Raw genomic sequence first — 21,299 nt, 5'->3', positions numbered from 1 at the left:
AGAATAATTGTTTTTCCCAAAGACTTATAGTTATATTAGCCAAAAAGTATTTATAGTGAAACAGATTAATTGTGAACTAGATCTATTGTTGTAGATGCTCTGTGTGTGCGGTGCGGGCCCTGTGTGGGCTTAGTGAGGGCTTCCTTGGGGCTAAGTGAGGGCTGCCCATGCAGGGCCAACGTTTTGTGGGCCCAGTGTGCGGGCCCTGTGTGGGTTTAGTGAGGGCTAAGTGAGGGCTGCCCATGCAGGCCCAACGTTTTGCCAATGAGCAAATTCTCATGGGCCCTGCGCTAGCAGCCTGCAGGGGGCCCTTAGGCTAGCCCTAAGTGGGCCCGGACAGGGCCAGTGCAGGCTTGTTTGCAGGGTACGACCCCAATCGACTTTTACTTAATAAAAAAAAGGTTCCCTTCATCTCAGTGGAATAAGATGTTGTGACTTTTCATACATTATCTATCTATACACACACACACACAAACTTGGTTTGATTCGGTTGTTCTGAAGTATGTAAAAAAAAAAAAGAAGGTAGGTAAAAGTTTACACTTCTGGTCTTCGGGGTAAATATGACCCCACATTGAAATGAATGGGATATGTGAAAAAAACGAAATATATTTTCTTCATGTGTAAAAAATAAATAAAAAATAAATAAATCTGGCATAAATCTGAAAATTTTTACACAGAAATGAAGGCCTAGTACTAGAGCATAAATGCAATGTATCATAAAAAAAAGAATGTCATATGCAAGCTAATGGTGTAGTTGAGGAATTGTGTAGGATATGGATACAAAAGTGCTTAACATCTCCAAAAACAAAAATGTATATTTGTATGATTAAAAATGTATATTTTTTGTACAATTACTCAATCAGTTGTTGGGGTCGTATAGACCCGAAGCCCAGAAGTGTAAACAGGAGGCGAAGACCATTTGAAGGTTAATCCCATATAACTTTCATTCAGTCTATACAGGTTTTCAGTTTATACATTCCAGTAAATCACACCAAGGCCCTGTGCTTAATCTATATTTGTGATTTGGTATCAGAGATGTGAGGAAACAGATTCTGAATCATTTTTAAGTTTATTTGAAAAAAAATAATAATAATAAAAATAGTATTACATTGAATTAAACATTCTGCTTATATTGCACGCATTATAACACTGACGGAATAGCTTTGAAATGTATTGTAAACTGATCATAAAGCTTTAGCAATTAAATTATCTGCCTGTCAGGAAACGACAGATGTAACACCTGAAATTAAATTCGCCATCTAAAATAGTTGCCTCATTTAAGGTGATATTTTGTATATTTTGTAGCTCATTTTTAGAATGGTTTAAAACAAAAATATTTACAATACATAAATTCATATGTAAATGTAACAGTAAAATCCTGAGTGTAAAATAAATCTTAGGCTCATGGACAGAATTACTGAATGTTAAGTGCAAAAATGTATGGTGTTAAATGAACTATATAATAGTCATCACTCATCACATATAAAGGAGTGTTTTATTTCTTTAGCTTTGGCTGAGAGACAGTCGGAGCTCTTCCTCTCTGATGCTCCTGTCCAGCCTCTGTGTCTCTGACTCCAGCACTGAAGGGACGGGCCGCTGTGAGACCGCAGCAAGAGACTCGTTCAGATCCTGTCTCAGGAACATCAGACTCTGGCTGTTCTTCAGAGAGCGGTCTATAAACTCTGCCCTCTGCTGATGGTCCACAGCCAACATGAGACGAAGATGGTGAACCTAGAAAATTGGGCTTCATTTTAAGGCCATATGATATGCCACAATACTAATGAACAGTTGGAAGTGTTAAGGACAAACCTGTTCTTCTAGCTCTCTAGCTTGGGCTCTGAGTCGCTTCAGCTCTTCCTTGTCCTTACCAACTGACAGGTCCTATACATGATATGATATTTAGCTATTTAAGCTTTCCACTGGCACTTAACACATGACTCAAAACAAATTTATTGCAGAAGTTTGGCATTATCATGTTGCTATAACAGTATTTCTATTGTTAACTAAAACTATTAAAAATAGGTTTCAGTAATTAAAATAGAGCTGAAATAAACAAAAAAAAATATTAGGTGAACTTAAGGTGAAATAAAAGTCAATTAAAATAATATATAATAATATAAATTGCAAAAGCACAACACAATTACAAAATCTTAAAGTCCCCGTGAACCGGAAGTTGCAAACGATTTTTCTCCAGTGCTGTGACGTATTTCCAAGTGAAACGGAATATTGAACAGAGGGCAGGGTTTTACTCTAGCGCTCCTCCTCTCCATCTCTCGCTCATAGCAAACAAACGGTTTGAGGGGAGTGGTTAAGCGTTTCCCCACCCAAGTTGTGAAACCTACGTCATCAGAAAAAGAAACCGTTCCAGACCGGAAGTAACTTTTCAGATTTTGATTAAAGATTACCAAGGTAAAACATTTTTTAAATATATTTTTACTTGCACGGATTAATTGTTCACCACAAGACTAGTAATATGCGCTAACAAAGTAAATAGGTTCAATTTTGATTTCATAGGGACTTTAAACTAAAATTACAAATTAAAAGCTAATTTAAAATATTAATAAATAGTATAAAAAATACTAAAATAAACTGGTTGCTAACAAAATTATACTTTGATAAGAAATACATAATGCTAACAAAAATTGTCCCTTTTGTGAAAATCCATCACACAGTAATTGTAATTGAATGCATTGTAAGTGTACTCTCTCCATCATACCAGAACTCCAGCTTCTGACAGTGACAGCTGATGCCTCAGTTTCCCCCTCTCCAGCTCAACCTGGTGATGGCCAAATACAGTAGGTACATTAATCATGCTGACATCATAATATATGGTCCTTTTGTGAGGGGTGCTCGTACCTGTGTCAACGTCTCTCTAAGGTGCTGTCGCTCAGTTCGTAGTCTCTCAATTTTCTTCTCCAGATGATTGTTTTTCTTCTGCAGAAGGTTGTGATCCACCTCCAGTTGTGCCACGGCCCGTTGCATGGCCGACAGACGCTCCTGCACAGCACAGTCTGTATCCACCTCATCTATGGAGTCCTGGGCCTTTGGGTCAAGGTCTTTCTCCTATTAATATTGGCCAAAATGTATCATAAACTACCAATTCACTAAATAATGTGTTCAAAGGGGACATGTCATGAAAAACAGAATTGTCCTTAATTGAGATTTCCTGATACTACTTTTTGCCCTGTCACAGACGAGGCTTAAGCCTAGTCACAGACTAAAATGCATGTTACAGCTATCTTAAAATATGTCACTGCCATTGTTTTGTCTCAAGATACAAATGTCATAATCCTGGTCTAAGCCCTGTCTGTGAAACCAGGCCTTAATTACTGTACATACCAGCGTAATCAAACAAATCTATATTTAAAAGTGCATTTTTAGTAACCATTTATAGTCGAAAATATTTCTCACTACCTGTCACTCAGTGATTTTGAACACATCTGCTCATAGAATACACTATTTATGGCATTTTTATGATTGATAACTGAAATCTTTAGCTTTTGATGCATCTACACCATTAAGTGTCAGTGTGAACTCCAAGGCCATATCAGCATAACTACATAAATATGTACAATTAAGTCAGGGGTAGGCAAGTTCGGTCCTAGAGAGCCGCTGTCCAGCAGAATTTATTTCCAACCCTAATCAAACACACCTCAACAAGCTAATCAATGTCTTCAGGATTACTAAGGCTACAGGCAAGAGAGGTTTTTTCAGTGTTGGAGCCAAACTCTGCAGGACAGCGGCTCTCTTGGATCGAACTTGCCTACCCCTGCATTAAGTTAAAGTGAAAGGCCAAATATAGTAACCCATATTCAGAATTTGTTCTCTGCATTTAACCCATCCAAGTTAGTGCACACAGTAGTGAGTAGTGAACACACACACACAGAGAGAGCAGTGGGCAGCTATTTTTGCTGTGGTGCCCGGTGCCTTGCTCAAGGGCCAGTCATTTCCTGCCAGTCTTGAAAATCGAACCCTCGACCTTTGTGTTACCAGTCTGATTCTAACCATTTAGCCACGACTGCCTCTTTAATTGTGATTATAATGACAGGTATTTCATGCAAGGTATTGTAAACTTGGGGATGTCTTTGCCTTACTGACCTGTGACATATCAGCTTCTGCTCGGGCTCTCTTGTGCTCCTGCTGTCCCAGCCTCTCTTTATAGTAAATCAGCATGGCTTCAGTCTTCTCCAGAGCCGTCCTGACCCGGTCCCTGTCTTTAGTCAGTTCCTTGACTCGCTCCTTCAGAGCATATATTTCAACATCCTTCTCTCTAAAGAGTCTGTCCTTCTCCTCCTTTTCTAAAAGGACAGCGGACACTTGTTCATTTAGCCTTCCATATTTCTCATTCTCTGTTGGGCCAGTTTTTACTTTCCAATTTTTTATTGTGGAGTTCAATCTGTCTATCTCAGTCTGCAGCATCTGAGTCTTGGTCCTCAACCTCTCTATTTCCTGTTCCTTTCTTGTAAGGTCCCTTCTAAGTGTGTCTGTCCCTAACAACTTGTCATGAGGCTGATGATATTCTGCATTTATTTCTAGGAAGTCTGACAGAGTGCCATGGCCACTATCCATCTTTAGTCCATTGTTTTTCTTTTCAGATTCTCTAAGATTACATATATTTTCTTCTAATTTGGTCTCCAGCTCGTGTTTCTCTTTCTTTAAGGTTTCCATTTTTTCCCTCAAAATCTTAACATCTCTTTTCTCGTCTTCAAATTGATCCTGCAATCGAAGTCTTGCTGATTGTTCTTTATATGCCATTTCTTGAATACTCTCCAACTCAGTTTCTTTATCCTTCAATCTCTCTGAGAATAATTCAAGTTGTCTAACTTTCTGCTCCTCTGTTTGCTGGAATCTCTCACTTTTTCTTTTCTCATTTTCATATCTCTCTTTCATCAATTCTATCTCCTTTTCCTTTTCCCTCAATGTTTTTCTGAGGAACTCCAATCTTTCTGACACATTTTGTTTCTCTTTATTTTCATTTTTGAGTTCCTCCCAATCTTTACTCTCTCTTATTCTATCCTCTCTCAGTCTGTCAACTTCCTGTCTCAGCTCTCTGAATCTGTTACCCAGTTCTTCTGCTTCTCTGGTCCTCTCTGCGGCCAAAGACCTGAGTTCAGTCCACTGATCTTCAAGGATGTCTATTCTAGCCCTTGCTCTGGTCAGCTCAGCCTCTCTCTGCTCCACGACGCTCTTCATGGTTGTCAATTCTTCTTCTAACTTCTCCTCTCTTTGCAGCATTTGTTCTATCTTTTGCAACCCTTCCTCATTTTTATTCTTAAATTGTTCCTCTTGGAGTTGCAGGGCAGAAATAAATTCCTGTTTTTGCTTCTCAAGCATCTGGCCTTTGAGTAGAATATCTTTGGCTTCAATTTGTGCTGCCTTAACTCCATCTTCTCTGCTCCGGACCAACTCATCCTTCCTTTCCTGCATCATGGACCTGAGTCTCTCTCCCTCACGATGACTTTCTTCCAGCAGTTCCTTCAGAGTAGCCATCTCCTGAAGCCCTGCAATCAGCCCCTCTCGCATCTTCTGGTTCTGTTCTTCTCTTTCCTCGATCATTGTCTTTGTTTGTTCTTTGGTTCTAGACAGACTAACCACCTGTTCTTGCAAATCATCCATCTGAGCAACCAGTACTTCTTTCCTTTCATTTGCATCATTCAGCAAATAGCTTATTTTGTCCTTCTCTCGCCTCTCCCGAAACATTACATCTCTAAGACCCTCAATTTCTCTCTCTTTCCTTCGAAGCTCTGCCGAGAGATGGTCTCTCTCCTCCTCCAGCTCTGTAATGCGAGCCCCAAGCATCTCCACACGTCCCGCCTTTTCCTCTATCAAGATATGTTGACCTTTCTGAAGATCCTCAAGCCTGGCTCTCAGTCTATTCCCTTCTGTTTTTTCGTCTCTCAGTTGGGTCTCCAGACGCCTCCTTTCATCTTCAACCAGACTTAAAGACCTCTTCAATCTTTGATTCTCCTCTTCACTGTTTTCTACCCTGGATTCAAATACCTGTGCTTCCCCTTTGCAGTTTTGCAGCAGTTGTGACAACCTTCCCACCTCTTCCAACCGTTCATCCAGCTTTCCCTTCAGTGTCTTCGCCTCTTCGGCTTGTTCGGCTAAAAGTTTCTTCAAATCTTCAATAGTCTCTCTCTCTTTATCTAGCTCATGTTTGGCCAAAAGTCGCTGTTGGTTACATCCCAAAAGTCTCTCATCTTTCTCTTCCAACCGTTCCTTCAGAGTAGCCATCTCCTGAAGCCCTGCAATCAGCTCTTCTCGCATCTTCTGGTTCTGTTCTTCTCTTTCCTGGATCATTGACCTTGTTTGTTCTTTGGTTCTAGATAGACTAACCACCTGTTCTTGCAAAACATCCATCTGAGCAACCAGTACTTCTTTCCTTTCATTTGCATCCTTCAGCAAAGAGCTTATTCTGTCCTTCTCTTGCCTCTCCTGAAACATTTCATCTCCAAGAGCCCCGATCTCTCTCTCTTTTCTTTGAAACTCTGCCAAGAGATGGTCTCTCTCCTCCTCCAGCTCTCTATTACGAGCCCCAAACTTCTCCACACATCCCTCTTTTTCCTGCATCATGATATGTTGACCTTTCTGAAGATCCTCAAGCCTGGTTCTCAGTCTTTCCCCTTCTGTTTTTCCGTCTCTCAGTTGTGTCTCGAGACGCCTCCTTTCATCTTCAACCTGACTTAAAGACCTCTTCAATCTTTGATTCTCCTCTTGACTGTTTTCTGCCCTGGATTCAAGTACCTGCGCTTCCCCTCTGCTGTTTTGAAGCAGTTGTGACAACCTTCCCACCTCTTCCAACCGTTCATCCAGCTTTCCCTTCAGTGTCTTCGCCTCTTTGCTTTGTTCGGTTAAAAGTTTCTTCAGTTCTTCAACAGTCTCTCTCTCTTTATCTAACTCACGTTTGACTAAAAGTTGCTCTTGGTTACAGCCCAAAAGTCTCTCATCTTTCTCTTCCAGCAGTTCCTTCAGAGTAGCCATCTCCTGAAGCCCTGCAATCAGTTCCTCGTGCATCTTCTGGTTCTGTTCTTCTCTTTCCTGGATCATTGACCTTGTTTGTTCTTTGGTTCTAGATAGACTAACCACCTGTTCTTGCAAAACATCCCTTTGAGCAACCAGTACTTCTTTCCTTTCATTTGCATCATTCAGCAAAGAGCTTATTCTGTCCTTCTCTAGCCTCTCCTGAAACATTTCTTCTCCTAGAGCCCCGATCTCTTTCTCTTTTCTTTGAAACTCTGCCGAGAGATGGTCTCTCTCCTCCTCCAGCTCTCTAATACGAGCCCCAAGCTTCTCCACACATGCCTCTTTTTCCTCCATCAAGATATGTTGACCTTTCTGAAGATCCTCAAGCCTGGCTCTCAGTCTTTCCCCTTCTGTTTTTTCATCTCTCAGTTGGGTCTCCAGACGCCTCCTCTCATCTTCAACCAGACTTAAAGACCTCTTCAATCTTTGATTCTCCTCTTCACTGTTTTCTGCCCTGGATTCAAACACCTGTGCTTCCCCTCTGCTGTTTTGTAGCAGTTGTGACAACCTTCCCACCTCTTCCAACCGTTCATCCAGCTTTCCCTTCAGTGTCTTCGCCTCTTCGCTTTGTTCAGCTAAAAGTTTCTTCAGTTCTTCAACAGTCTCTCTCTCTTTATCTAGCTCACGTTTGACCAAAAGTTGCTCTTGGTTACAGCCCAAAAGTCTCTCATCTTTCACTCGGTTCTGACATTTTTCCTTCTCCAGTTTAATTTCAGTCTCTCGTAGACCGCTTGAGACTTCAAGGTACCTCTGTTCAGTTTCATGCAGCTTTTCTCTCAGCCTTCTCATTGCTTCTTCTTCACGGTGGACTCTCTCTCTTTCCTCTTTTTCTTTTAGTTGTAAACTCTTCTTCAGTTCCTGTGTCGCCCCCTTAGTGTCTTGTAGAAGGGCAGTTTGTCTTTCAAGGTCTTCTTGTTGCTCCATTCTTATCCTCCTCTCCTCCTTGTTTTCCTGGTTCAGTTCATCAATCTTTAACCTCAACTGCTTTAGCTCTAACTCCTTCTGAAGGAGTTTTTCTCTTTCCTCCATCTCCTGTCTTTTCTTTTCCTCTCTCTCCCAGCTCATCCGGTTTCGTTCCATCTCGGCTAACTTGGCTTTGCACCTGTTCACCTCTTCATGTTCTGCTTTGAGCTTCTGTTCAAATGTCTTCTGTTCTTGAGTGAGTTTTGCTTGTAATTCTTTCAGTTCACTATCTCTCTCTTCCACCCTTTCTAGTGTTGCCTCTTTTTCTTGAATGACTCGCTCCATTTGAGTATTGAGATCTTCTAATTCTCGTTTGAGTTGTTTCTCCTGTTCTTTTACCTCTACTTGCTTCCTGTCCACCTCTTTTTGTTTCTCCATCTCTCTCTCTTTCATCTGTGAGATTTGCTCCTTTAGAAGTTGAAGTTGTTCATCCTTCTGCTGAACATCAGTCTCTAGTTTCTCTAAGATTACGTCTAATGACTGAATTCTACCTTTGAGATCACCAATTTCCTCTTCTCTCTTTTGTACCTCTTCTTCTTTTTCTCTTAGAAGCTCGGTCAGTTCTGTTCTCTCTCTTTCAGCAACCCAATTTATGCTCTCCTTTACTTTTTCCATGTTGCCAGCTCGTCTCTTCCACCACTCCACATTGTCTTTTGCCTCTTTCAGTCTCAGTTCAAGAGTTCTCTTTTCTGTTGACAACGCAGTTTGCAATTGTTCAACATCTTTATCTCTTTCTTCCAAAAGTAATGAGATATGTTCTTTCTCTCTCATTAGTTCTTCAACTCTGCTTTTGAGCTCTATCAAGTTTTCATCTTTCTGTTCTAACAGTCTTCTCCACCTCAGTTCTTTCTCCCTCTCTTGCTCATCTCTTTTCTTTTGCCTGTTTTCATTTTCTCTTATTTTCTCCATTTCTTTCTCTTTCAGTTTAGTGTTGTGTTTCTCAAGGGCTTTAATTCTACTCTCCAAAGTCTCTTTCTCTTGTAACTCTATGTCCAGACTCTCAATTGTTCTCTCATGCGATTGGACTTTTGATTTTAACTCTTGAATATCCTCTCCTCTCTTTCGCATTTCATCCTCATACATTTTCATTTGATCAGACATCTTGGCCTTCTCTCTCTCAGTGATTTTGAGGTTCTGACTTTCTTTTTCCACTCTTTCTATATACTTCTGATTTAACTCTTCTTTCTCTCTCTGAACCTTGTTTTCTCTCTCCTTCCATCCCTCAATCTCATCACATGCATCTTTCAATCTTTGGTTGACTGTTTTCTGCTCTGCTGCTGATTTCATTCGTAGTTTCTCAAGTTCTGTGTTTCTTTTATCCAAGTGGTCTGAAAGCTCTTCTTTTTCTTTTAACAAACCATCAATCTTGTTTCTCATTATCTCCACTTCTCCATCTTTCTGGCCAAGTTCTGCGTTCAGAGCTTCTATCTCTTTTTGCCATCTTTCTCTCTCAGTTTTGTTCTCTTCCGCTTGTACTTTGTTTTTCTCCATTTCTTGTTCAACATCCCGCTGAATCCTCTTGCAATCCAGCTGCCAGTTTTCTATCTCTCTTTCACTCCTCCTTCTTTCGTCCATTGCTTCTTGGTTTTCCTGTTCTCTCTGTGCTGTCTCTCTTGCCAGGTCTGTCTGTAGACATTGAATCTCTCCTAAACAATTAAGAGAGAAAGGTTTTTATTTACAAAAACATTTTAGTTACACAAAAATACAATGACATATTAAATCATTAAAGAGAAAAGCCAATGAGAAGTTTGTTTTTGATTAAACAATCTGACCTTGCAAGACATCTTTGGTCTGTGTGAGCGTGTCCACCTGTGTTTGAAGCTGACTGCATTGCACCTCCAGACCTGAGGACTGTTCCTGAACTTGAGCAATCTGCTTCTGGAGACATACCACCACATCTCTGAAGAGAGACAGCAACAGCTTAGAAACTATTAGGATATTGGCACAAAAAAATGATTTAAACTAAATATATATTAATACTAATATCTATTTGAAATGCATATGTGATATGTTTGATCTATTCCTATTATGTTTTATTCAATTATCATCCAGTTATACATATTTAACATAAAACACAAGTTGATGTTATAGGTAAAAATGTCCTCATAAAGCACACACTGCCTCTTAAAAAAAAAATAGTATAAAAGAATACTGAGCTATTCGTATATTGTTTTATGAGAAACAAATAAACAAAGACTATACCCGAGTTCCTCTTTGACTTGTGAGAGTTCCTCCTTTTCTCTCTCCAGTCTACATAATGTGTCTTCTAGTCTCTGGCTCTCTCTCATTAGATTGTCTCTCTCTCGTTCAGCTCTTCTCTGCTGCTCTGCTGCTTTGAGTAGCTCTGCCTGGACACTCTGCAGCTCCTTCATCATCGTACTGCACTGTTCAGTTAACTGACCCACAAACACATCACTGCCCATGAGTAGACCCAAAACACAAAATGTGTACAGGATCATGTAATGTAAAGCCCATCATTATCACAATTTTTCCCCCATATGACCTCTCACCTCATATTCCACAGCTATTAAACAAATAAATAATTGTACATAAAACAGATTTATTTTTATTTTTAATAAAAATACATTATTTTATCATTAACATTTTATATTTAAGCATTTTATTAAATAATGAGTAAAAAAACATTAATTTAATTGGTCATAAACACATACATACATAAAGAGAGAGAGACAATTACTTGGAAGCTTGTCACCTTGCACCTAGTTAAAATACAGTATAATGTTAAGTTTTTCTTTTTTTCTTTTTTTTTTAAAGTTTTTCGAAAAAGTAGACTACTTTTTTGTTTTCTGAATCGAGTTGGTAAGCAGTCAGTGTTGTCTGAGTTTCTCACCTCTGCAATCCTTTGTTCATCTTTCCACTTCTCTTCTGTGAAAGCAGTCACCTCCCTCTCCCTGTCCTCCCTCTCTGTCTCCAGCTCATTCTCCAGCTCTCTCTCTCGGTCTCTGAGCTGCTGCAGAGTTTTTAGATCTGTCTCTCTCCGCTCCCTGGAACACAGTTACTGTCATCAACACAATTGCTGTAAAGCATTACTGGCTGTGAATAAACAGAGCCAGCATACTACAGCCAAATATAACAGCTGCTGAGATAAACTAAGACATTTAAAAGACATCTAAAAGCCCCATGTATTCATTAGTATTCCAACCAAAATCCTACTAGCTCATTAGGGACCTGATTAGCTGTTATTTAGAGTCACAGGCACACTTCATCTGCCTTCTGCATGACAAGCGGGTAAAGGTAAGGGGTTGGCAATATAAACAAATATTTATATCAATTTATCCTTAGTAGTATAAATATATACTAATATAAATATAATATGTCCATGGCTTTTCCAGATTTATATTAGTTAACATTTCCAAGTTTTCAAATACTGTACTAAAAATGTCTTCCAGTATATTACAGATTTATTATATACCACTATAAACAGCATTTCCAGTGCTATAACAATTAAACAAATACTTGCAAGCTTACATTTTGCTTTTTTTCCTACTCAGCAGACTTTATAATACACGTATAGCTTTTTCATCAGCTGACTTGACTTATTAATTTTTAAATTTCCCTATGCCACACCTTAACTCATTGGCCTCTAGAGACGCGGTCTTCACTTCCCTGCACAGACCCGTCATCTCTGTGCCAAATGCCTGGATCTGGGCCTGGGCTTCTGCCACCTCCGTCTCCAGCTAAGGGGTCAGGAAGACAAAAATCACACCTCCCATCCCTCCATCCCAAACCTGACCCTGCCATCAATGCATTCTGGCGATGGATCAAGTAATTAAAGGCAGGAGGCCTGTGACAGCTTGCAGGGATTTGGTCATGTCCCTAGGCAAGCATTGTAAGTTATCTATGCTAAAGATGGGCTAAACCTGCGTGCCAGACCTGCAGAGCACGAACACTGAGTTCTCTCTTGTCCTTGGCCAGAGCTTCATTTAAAGCAGCCGTTTTCTCCAGGGCATCTCGACCTTCTGCCAGCTCTCTCTTGAGCTGGGTTTGACTGGAGGACAGGGCCAGTATTGACTCCCGTGCCTAGAAGGGAGGAGAAAAGGAGAACACCATAAAGGAATGATGGGTGACAAAATACAGGATGTAAAACAACACAACTCATACAAAACTCCATGAATTCATTTTAACAGGCATGACTCAATGAGAAGGGTCTGATTTGAGAGAGTTTCGGGGCAGTTGTGACACAACCATCACATGATCCATGGCCGTGCTGTAACTACATTCTGCATTTATTTTTATCATGTTTATGCCTTACAAACATAAACATTTGGCATTCTGTGATGTACTGAACTTTGTTAATTACACTTATTACAAGATTACACTACTGTTCAAAAGTTTGAGGTCAGTAAAACATTTTTAAATTAATACTTTCATTCAGCAAGAATGCATTATCAAACAGTAAAGAAATTTGGAATGTTCTATTTCTATTTCAGATAAATGCTGGTCTTTTGAACTTCCTATTCGTCAAAGAATCTTGAAAACATGTATTAGAGTTTCCACAAAAATCATGGATGATCAAGGATCATGTGACACTGAAGACTGGTGTAAGGTTTAGGTTTTCATCACAAAGATAATTATATTATATTAGAAAATATCTTTTTTTTGTAATTATTAAATTATTTAAATTGTAATCATATTTCAAATAATTTTAGTTTACTGTATTTTTGATCAAATAAATGCAGCCTTTGTGAACAGAAAGCATTAAAGGTAGATTATGTAAGAATTTTGTAATAAAATATCCAAAAATCACTTGCACAGTGTGATTTATTTCCTGCAGTTGTGTACTTAAAATATCTCAAAAGTCTCCAAAGATTTTTTTTATTTCAGAGAAATTCCAATTTTAAATAAGTGGCCGTACCAGAAAAAAATGTCGCCAGTCAATGATGCAATATAATAATAATAATAATAATAATAATTCGTTACATTTATATAGCGCTTTTCTGGACACTCAAAGCGCTTCACATAGAGGGGGGGATCTCCTCAACCACAGCCAATGTGCAGCATCCACCTGGATGATGCGACGGCAGCCATATTGCGCCAGAACGCTCACTACACACCAGCTTACTGGTGGAGAGGAGACAGTGATGAAGCCAATTGGTGTATATGGGGATGAATATCCGCACTATCCTCGGTTTCTGTTCATACTGCCATAGCCATGACGTAACCATGGCGAGAGACGTGGACAACTGCGTAGTGCGTAACATTTAGCGACACGCAGATCTCGTTTCTTTTAAACATAGCCCATGGCAAGCAGACTTTGGGACAAACAAGGAGAACTAAAATGAGGATCAATATCAGCGTGGCGTTTTTGAGATGCCGAGAGCGCCACGTCCGCGACTAACTTGGATTGTGTGAGGACCTGTGCAAGTAATCCAGCACTCGCGGGTAGTTGGGTAGAATTAAATGTCCTTATTCCTTTATATCCGCGGGACTCGCGTGTGATATCTGTCTCTTAGCAATCGCAACCTGCTTCATACCACTGTAATGTTAAAAAACATTATGCACTCATCCATAAATATTATTAGATCCATCAGCTTGACAGCAAGTCCCATCATTCAGCTCATCACTGCGTCATAAACCTACGTTTCTGTTGTTGTTGGAAGCTGTGCCCTCTTGTGGTGAAAAAACAACAACCTATTATACCTTTAAACACAAGTTATTCTGGCCCCAAATCTTTGAACTGTAGTGTAGCTGGCTACTACCATAGGTGAGATTTCTTCAAATTTGTTAGTATGATTTGTGACAGTTCCACCACTCTGCACTGTAATAATATCAGCTTACCTTCAGTAAAGAATCTTTAGTGTCGGCTGTCTCTTGCTCAGCTCGTTCTCTATCCAGCTTCTCTCTCTCTAGTGCCCCCTTTAGACTGTGCAGCTCCAGACGGGTGCGAGTCTCTCTCTCACAGAGCTGAGCGGCCTCTAGCATTTCAGCCTCCATGCTGATTTACAAATACACTTCATTTTCCAGCAAAATTTATAATCATAAGCATGACTAAACAGTGCTCTAATGACACACACACCCTCAGTGAATTCAGCATTACATTAAAGGGGATTGATGGATAAGCATACCGTTTCTGTCTCTCTCTCTCCAGCTGGATTCTCTCCTCCTCCTCCTTCTCTCTCTGTCGTCTCATATGTTCATTCTCCTGTCTCAGCTCCTCAGTAAGTCTCTCGGCCTCCTCCATCTGACTGCGCAAACTAGTCACCATTTCCTTCTCACTGTCACACACAACACCACCAAAGATTACTCTTCCAAATCCAGCTGTGTGAGTTTACAGCAATTACAGTTTTACAGTTACGACTGATAGAGATAAGCCAATAATTATTTTGTAATGGCTGCTAGAAAAATTCAGTATAATTTTATCAAAATAGTATTAAAATATTTTTTTTTAAATAACCAAAATAGACATTTTGTTTCAATAGATAAAAACAGTTATTCTATTAAATTAATCCCTAAAGGTAGAATTCTGGAATATTAAAAGGTAAAAGTGTATTTGTATAAGTTTTGATAATGAAGCAGTGATCACCTGTTCAGTAGTTCCTGTATGTGTTTAATCTGCAATGCTCCCTGATTGGTCTGTTCCTGAAGCTCCGCCCTCTCACTCTCCAACTGCGTGATTCGCTGCTCCAGTGATTCATTCTCTGTCCCAAGTCTACGCAAGCTCATCTGAGCATCCTGACAAAAAAAATACCTAGCTTACTAAGAGAGCTTCATGACAAGTCAAAAATGTCATTTGGAATTTTGGATGAAAGACATGCCACGTCATGTTGCAGCATGTGGAAAAAAAAAAACTACAAAGTTTACCAAAAAGACTGTAAAAATTAAACGCGTTAAAATGGGTTTGCGTTAACGCCGTTAATAACGTGTTAAACTGACAGCCCTATAATTAATACAATGTATTAATACATATAATGAAAACTCTTACATGTAGCCCCTTTAAGAAAATAAATAGGGTAAATTCTGGTGTCACGTTGACCAACCTGTACTTCCTGTTGTCTCAAATGCAAGGCAGTCTCAGCTTGAGAGATGACAGAGAGGACAGAAGACAGTTCTTCACTGGACACATCATCTGCAGACAGAGAACCTGACTGCCCACTCATCAGCTGAGAGGGGAGGACCCTCGACTGGAAAAAAAGAGAGTGAACCCATAATTCATTCATGCTTCAGTACAATAATCACAATGTATTTCCTGTTCCCATCCTGACTCACCAATGTCTTGATAGCATGTCTGACGGACTCAAAGTTTCTCTCCATTTCTATCTGTCTATGCCACTTCCTCTCTTGCTCTTGTTCTCTCTCCATCTCCTGCCTGTGCCTCCTCTCCATCTCTGCCTCCTGATTCTCCTTTTCAGTTTCAAGAGTTTTAATTGTCATATTCAGCTCTGTTATCCTGAAAACAATTCACAGTACAATATAATGAAACACTATAATACATCTTTTAACTTGTAATAACATCTTGTAATTTTATATATAGATATTATTTTAATAATTATCTCTAGCAAAATCATTGCAAATACATTGAGAATACTTGAAATAATGCAGTATGGGGTTAATGTTGTGTGAACCCTGTAATGACCTGTTCCTGAGGTCCAGTGTCTCTGACTCCAGATTGGCTTTTAATTCAGTCGACGACTCCTCTTCATGATTGAGATCATCAAGAGACAGAGGCCCCTGGGTGGAGGAGAGAGGTTGTGCTGTAGGGGAGTGGGCTATATGGAAGTCAAGGGGAAGCGTAGGAGCCGACTGAGGAGAAACTAATACAGAGAGGAGAGATGAGGAGAGACGAGAGAACTCTGCTCTCAGCTCCCACAGGTCTCTGTGACACAAAAACACAACACATGCACATTTAATGGAGGATGCAGAAAATACATACACTAAAGGTCCTTGCTCACCGAGTCCGAAATTCACGTCTGAAATTTTCGTACGTTATAAAATAAATACAACCTCACGTCATGTCAATCACGTTTCCACACTGCCTCCAAAACTTTCGTAAGTCATAAAAAAATTGGGATTGGGTTCGATTTCTGCTTTTTTCGCATCCCTAGCAAGCATTTTGAGACAATTCAGAGCCACCGAATGACGAATATGAAAAAACGCATACGAAAATGTCAAACTCAGTGTGCAAGGACCTTTAAATGTAAAAGTTTTTATAGGTCAGTAAGATTTTTCCATTTTTGCTAAAGAAAAAAAACTTTTATTTATCAAGGATGCATTAAATTGATTAAAAGTGACAGTAAAAATATTTATAATATTCCAAAAGACATATTCAGTAATTCCAAACATTTTTCGACGTGTCCTCACTTGTCAGTAGCAGTCTTCAGAGAGTGACACTGGCGTCTGAGCGTGACCACGCGTCCCCACAGAGTCATCAGTCTGGTCTGCTCCTTCCCTATGTGGCCTGTCAAAACCTGTTTTCAAAATAATGGTACAACATAATTAATAAAGTATTAAATAAATAAAAAAATCTGTTCCAACAATAAAATATTGCCTATATTGCATAACTGAAAACCAGTAGATGCACCCTTTACATTGTGACTGATCCTAAGGCTAGTACCACCACAAACACTCATCCATCTGTGTCTGTCAGTGGAAAAGAAAGCGACAAGTGGAGCAACATCTTCCTCCTATATTTACAAAGCCTTTCTCTGCAAATTTAGTCTGAGGAAGAGAAATCTACAGAAGTGCTACATGTTTACAGCAGCAGAGACAATGACATTTGAGAAATACTATAATTACTGCATGGCATTGTAAGCCAAATAAAGTGCTCTCTAAAATGTTTGTCTTAAAATGTAATGTGAAAAATGACCTGATGCAATATTCAAGGTTATTTTAGAGAGCTACCAAAGCACATAATGCTTTTAGTTAAAGTATTACTGAATGAAACTCAAGCTAAATCTCCATTCTTTTGGAAATAACCACCATTTTATGCTCTTGTAATATCTTTACACTCTGTGAAACACCACTGAAATGTCTTTTCACACCCATCTACTAATGGAGGATACATACTTGACTACACAGTTGCTTGGTGACAATTTATTTGCAACACAATCTCTAATACACTGATAAAATCAGCACAGAAAAACTGAGCCATTGCTAAGCAACAACTAAATACTTTTGAACCTGCTTTTAAGGCCACGTTCACACCACAAATTTCAGGAGCGAAAACTGCATTTAATGCTGCACATTGGAATTACTGTAATTACAAGATGGTAACTCCAATATTTTTCGCTGCATTAAAATCCTCAGAGGGCAACACTCATACTGCCGAAAATGGAACTGGCTTTGCTGTGGCAACATAAAACCTCTTGCAAAATAAGAAAATAAAAAAGTGCACCTGGTAATGCTGGATTTAGTAAATGAAAAACAGATCGGCAGTGGTTCCCAAGTCTTGCGTAGCCAGACCTTCAAACTGATGGCAGAAGGTCTAAACTCCTTAGCAGCTTTCTGCTGCCAAGGATAGACATCGGCTTTCTGCCGTCTGACCAACATGTAAAGCAAACAATCACAGTTCATTTTGATCCACGTCATGTTTAGGGGTATGAAAATGTAAAATGTCCCCACAATAACAGACCGCCGTGCAATTCAATCAAGAATGTTGTGCAAGTTTACTGCAACAATGGCACTGTGAACTTCGCATACATTTGAAAATCCAGCATTTAGGTGATCCTGATAAGCGCTCATTGTCACAATTGTAAACATGACGGCTTTCTTCTTCCATGGAAGTTTGGCGTAACAACGGCTTTGTTTCCAGGCGGACCATTAAAGAACGTAACACACATTTCCTGGAAATTCTGTACAATTTAATCAGATGACGACTTCGAAACTCTCCAAGTGTTTCCCATTTTGTGTGTCTTATGCATCGTTAAGGACGTTCAGTCAGCGGTCCATGGGTTTGACGGCTGAGGCTAAGATTACTTCCCAACTAACTTTAAAGGTAGTTGAATCAGCTGCCATTTTGTTTTTTTTTTACATGACAAAGCTGAGCATGCATAAACAATGAGTTTTATTACAAGCATTGTTAAAAAGAAGCAGAATAACAAGAAGAAAAAAAAACTGCATTAATATCTTTTATAGATTTATTTACACATTTCAATGATGCTTCCAATTTAAAGCAATTAACAGACAGTACCCTACAAATAATTGTTTTATCAGAACGTGTGTTTATTTTGATCCTTGGGAATCCAACTCAAGATTTTTACTGACACACACACACACATATCCCAAATATGTATAGTTTTCTTCCTCACCTCTTTCTCTTTTTGCCAATCAATTTCTTTCTCCACCACCTCCGCCACAGCTTTAGACCAGTCAGCTGTTAGCTTTCGCAGGTCGTCCCTCAGGGCTTCATTAGCCTCTGTTGATTGGCTGAGCTGACTCCGCAGAAGAGCACTGACCTCCGACAGCCCCAAACTTCTGCTCCAGTGAATAAACACAACTTAGTCACAGGAAATCAGGCACTATAAACATAAAAATCCTTCTTACATAGCTCACACACCTCTGCTGTTCCTCCTCCAGCCTGATGAGGGTGCTTTCCAGCGTGTCACTGCGTTCATCCCGCAGTATCCTCTGTGAAATTCACAGCGTTAATGTGAAGCTCACAGCAAAACACTGAGGATTGTTGTTTGTCTCACCTCTCTGATCTTCAGCTCTTGCTCCTCACTGATCGACTGCTGCTCCAGAGCTTGACAGCGAGCCCTGTACTCCAATACCTGACAAACACATGCATGACAGCACATTAATTACCAGTGAGGGACTGTTTGGTACTAACTGAGATATGATTAATCCTCATAAATGGGTAGGCTAATGGGGCATTCACATATGCAGCATTTTTTAATCGCTGGAGGTTGCTGAGTGATTGTAGTGGCTGGTCTAGATTCCCTTTGATTATTAGTGGGCATTGCTTTTGAAAACCTGATCACAAATGGGCTTTATTGCTGGTAAAATAAGATGTCTTTTCAGTTTGACAAGGAATCAGTTTTCTTGCTGCTAAAAAAAGACATGCGGAAAGTGTTTCAATATAAATCACTGAAATGATATCATGAACAAGATGACTGATTATCTGTGCATGAATTATAATAAAATGGCAATAATTTCTAACATGGTTTTCAATTCATCATGTTTTTATTATATTACTGTATGTTGGCAGTGGTAAATCATAAAGGCTATAGAAGTGAAATAGCTCTGAGTAGCATTTAGGGTTCCTGCACTCTCTGACTAATGAATTGCCATGAATTTTCCCATCTTTGTTAAGGATTTTTAAAAATACTTTTTTAGAAAATTGTATTTGCAATTAGTATTCATAGCTGAAGAAATACTTTAAAACTGAGTTAACTAGAAAAACTAATATTGACAACAGAAATATATTTATTATTTTATAAATCCCCGGCTTCACTTTGGAGCTCACACTTTGAAAGAGGAAAAAACTGCTTAAAAAAAGCTAAAACTACAAATCAAGAAAGTTCTTATTTAATTCACCACAAACTTCTGGAATTCTACAATTTAATTATTTTAACTATAATTATTTTAGCTACTTATTTTAATTTGTATATTAAAGAGGCAAGAGGGCTTCAAATACATTTGTGGAGAACGCCTTGGAGTAAAAAAAAGTAGAGAATCACAAGCATAGAGTTAAACTTCTCTCAACTTTGCTGTTGCTCATGTCATGGAAATACGTACTGTAAATGAATAACTTCCAGTCTCACTGCCACTGCATATTGCTGTATATGTGAATCCCTCTTAAATGTTTTAGATATAAAACTAGAAAATTACAAGATCCATGATCTAAAAGTAGAAAGATAAATCTCTACAAGGATCTTCAGCCGCCATCTCTTATATAAAGGAATATTAAATGCGTGTACACATATTCCAGACCTTGTTCTGAAGTTTATGGATGAGCAGGGCCTGTCTGGCTTCTCTCTCTCTGCCCTCTCTGAGCTTTCTCCGCCCTTCTCTCTGCTCATTGTCCAGATGCACTGATAATGACAGAGAAGGGTCCAGTGTCTGAGACAGCTAAACAGCATGGGTACAAACACACAGAGAGACCATCAGTTAAGAATCAGTTCACTTTGTTATTGATGGACCCCACATGCCAATGGCTTCCTCCTCCTCACCCTGTCAGTCAAAGCTTGAGCTCGAGACTCAAGCTCCTCCCTCTCCGCTCTGCTCTCTGCTAACTCATCCTGCAGATGTGATAACTCCGCCCTCAGCTCCGCCCTCTCCTGCTGCCATCCAATCAACAGTTCTGATTCCATACCTGGCCATCAGCTGTGGAAAATAAAAACATATATTTGGATGAAATGATTAAAGGTTACATGAAACCCTATACTTGGAACTGGATATTACACAATAGGTAAAAAAAAAAATGTAGGATGGGAATGTAGGATATTATCCATTGGCAAATTGATTGGATTGTGAAAATTAGTCACTCACTATAGGTGATTATGGGCTACAAAACAAGGATTTTAAGTTACAGCAAAGCAAAACAAGACATAATATTTCAATAAGAGATTGACATAAACATATTCAGTATTTGGAATAACACACACGGATAAATTTCTCACAATAAATAAGGTGCATTTTGATTTCATCAGTGATGAAATGTTAATAGAATCCTAATATTTATTAGGAAGTGTTTTGCAGATCACCTGTAAATCCATCCAGAAAAGGGCTGATATTACACACTTAGATTATCGGTTATGGGACTCTATTGACTGTATGTATATTGTAAATTTATAAGATTAATATGTTGCCATTATTTTATAGCTTGGACAGCTTGATACTATATATATATATCCAAACAGTAGCTGGTCCCCATATATGCAACGTTATGTGTGTAGCTGCTATGTACTACTACTAGTCAATGTGTATAGTGAGATGTAAGTTGCTTTTTAAAGTCTCTATTAAAGTGCAAATATAACGTAGTAGCTTACTTTTGAAAACACGAATACTTCACTGTGTCCATTCACGTTATGCGGTCTGAAATAACAAGCAAAACTTCGGATGTACGTGATTTAATCTTGTTTTTCTGCCTTCCTGCAGCATCCGGATTTGTAACTGTAGAGTCGAATGTTTTGAATGAGCACTGCCCGCGTGCGTCGGCGTCAATGCGCGTGGTGTGGACAGCGCCACCAGGCGACTCGGAGACATGTTTTCTATCTGTTTACTGCTGTGTACCGTATTATAATCAACATTTGGGGCGATATATTATGCCGTATAACATGTAATCGAGGCTCTTTAATTCCATAATTTGAAAATCAATAGCAAAAAAAAATATATTTTTTTCGATATTAATA

The 21,299-nt window shown here is 39.2% G+C and overlaps 1 protein-coding gene across 1 annotated transcript; it reads right to left on the bottom strand.

Moving 5' to 3' along the window:
- Window positions 1-1,031: 1,031 nt before the first annotated feature.
- Window positions 1,032-21,096, bottom strand: LOC120486991 (uncharacterized). Its single transcript, XM_039683156.2, has 23 exons — window positions 20,937-21,096; window positions 20,118-20,271; window positions 19,879-20,016; window positions 18,639-18,716; window positions 18,503-18,573; window positions 18,255-18,420; window positions 16,309-16,415; window positions 15,584-15,823; window positions 15,217-15,397; window positions 14,988-15,131; window positions 14,534-14,682; window positions 14,076-14,225; window positions 13,789-13,945; window positions 11,884-12,030; window positions 11,578-11,687; window positions 10,841-10,994; window positions 10,192-10,385; window positions 9,762-9,889; window positions 4,099-9,635; window positions 2,857-3,063; window positions 2,717-2,776; window positions 1,810-1,881; window positions 1,032-1,731 (listed from the first exon to the last, which is right to left on the bottom strand). Exons 2-23 carry the CDS (start codon window positions 20,256-20,258, stop codon window positions 1,504-1,506), a joined length of 8,559 nt encoding a protein of 2,852 aa, XP_039539090.2. The 5' UTR covers window positions 20,259-20,271; window positions 20,937-21,096; the 3' UTR covers window positions 1,032-1,503.
- Between the last annotated feature and the right edge of the window lie 203 nt (window positions 21,097-21,299).

This window comes from Pimephales promelas, chromosome 7, assembly GCF_988280905.1.
Source record: "Pimephales promelas chromosome 7, fPimPro1.hap1.1, whole genome shotgun sequence".
NCBI classification, from domain to species: Eukaryota; Metazoa; Chordata; class Actinopteri; order Cypriniformes; family Leuciscidae; genus Pimephales; species Pimephales promelas.
The sequence above is the reverse complement of the archived record's forward strand: the minus strand, read 5'-3'. Positions and strand labels throughout refer to the sequence as shown.

Excerpts from the sequence above, each read along its gene's own strand:
- LOC120486991 (XM_039683156.2), bottom strand. The coding sequence starts at position 20,258 with ATGGAATCAGAACTGTTGATTGGATGGCAGCAGGAGAGGGCGGAGCTG. Across the intron at positions 14,226-14,533 it reads ATACAGGAACTACTGAACAG|TGAGAAGGAAATGGTGACTA; the intron begins GTGATCACTGCT and ends TGTGTGTGACAG. Across the intron at positions 11,688-11,883 it reads TCAGTGTTCGTGCTCTGCAG|CTGGAGACGGAGGTGGCAGA; the intron begins GTCTGGCACGCA and ends CTGACCCCTTAG.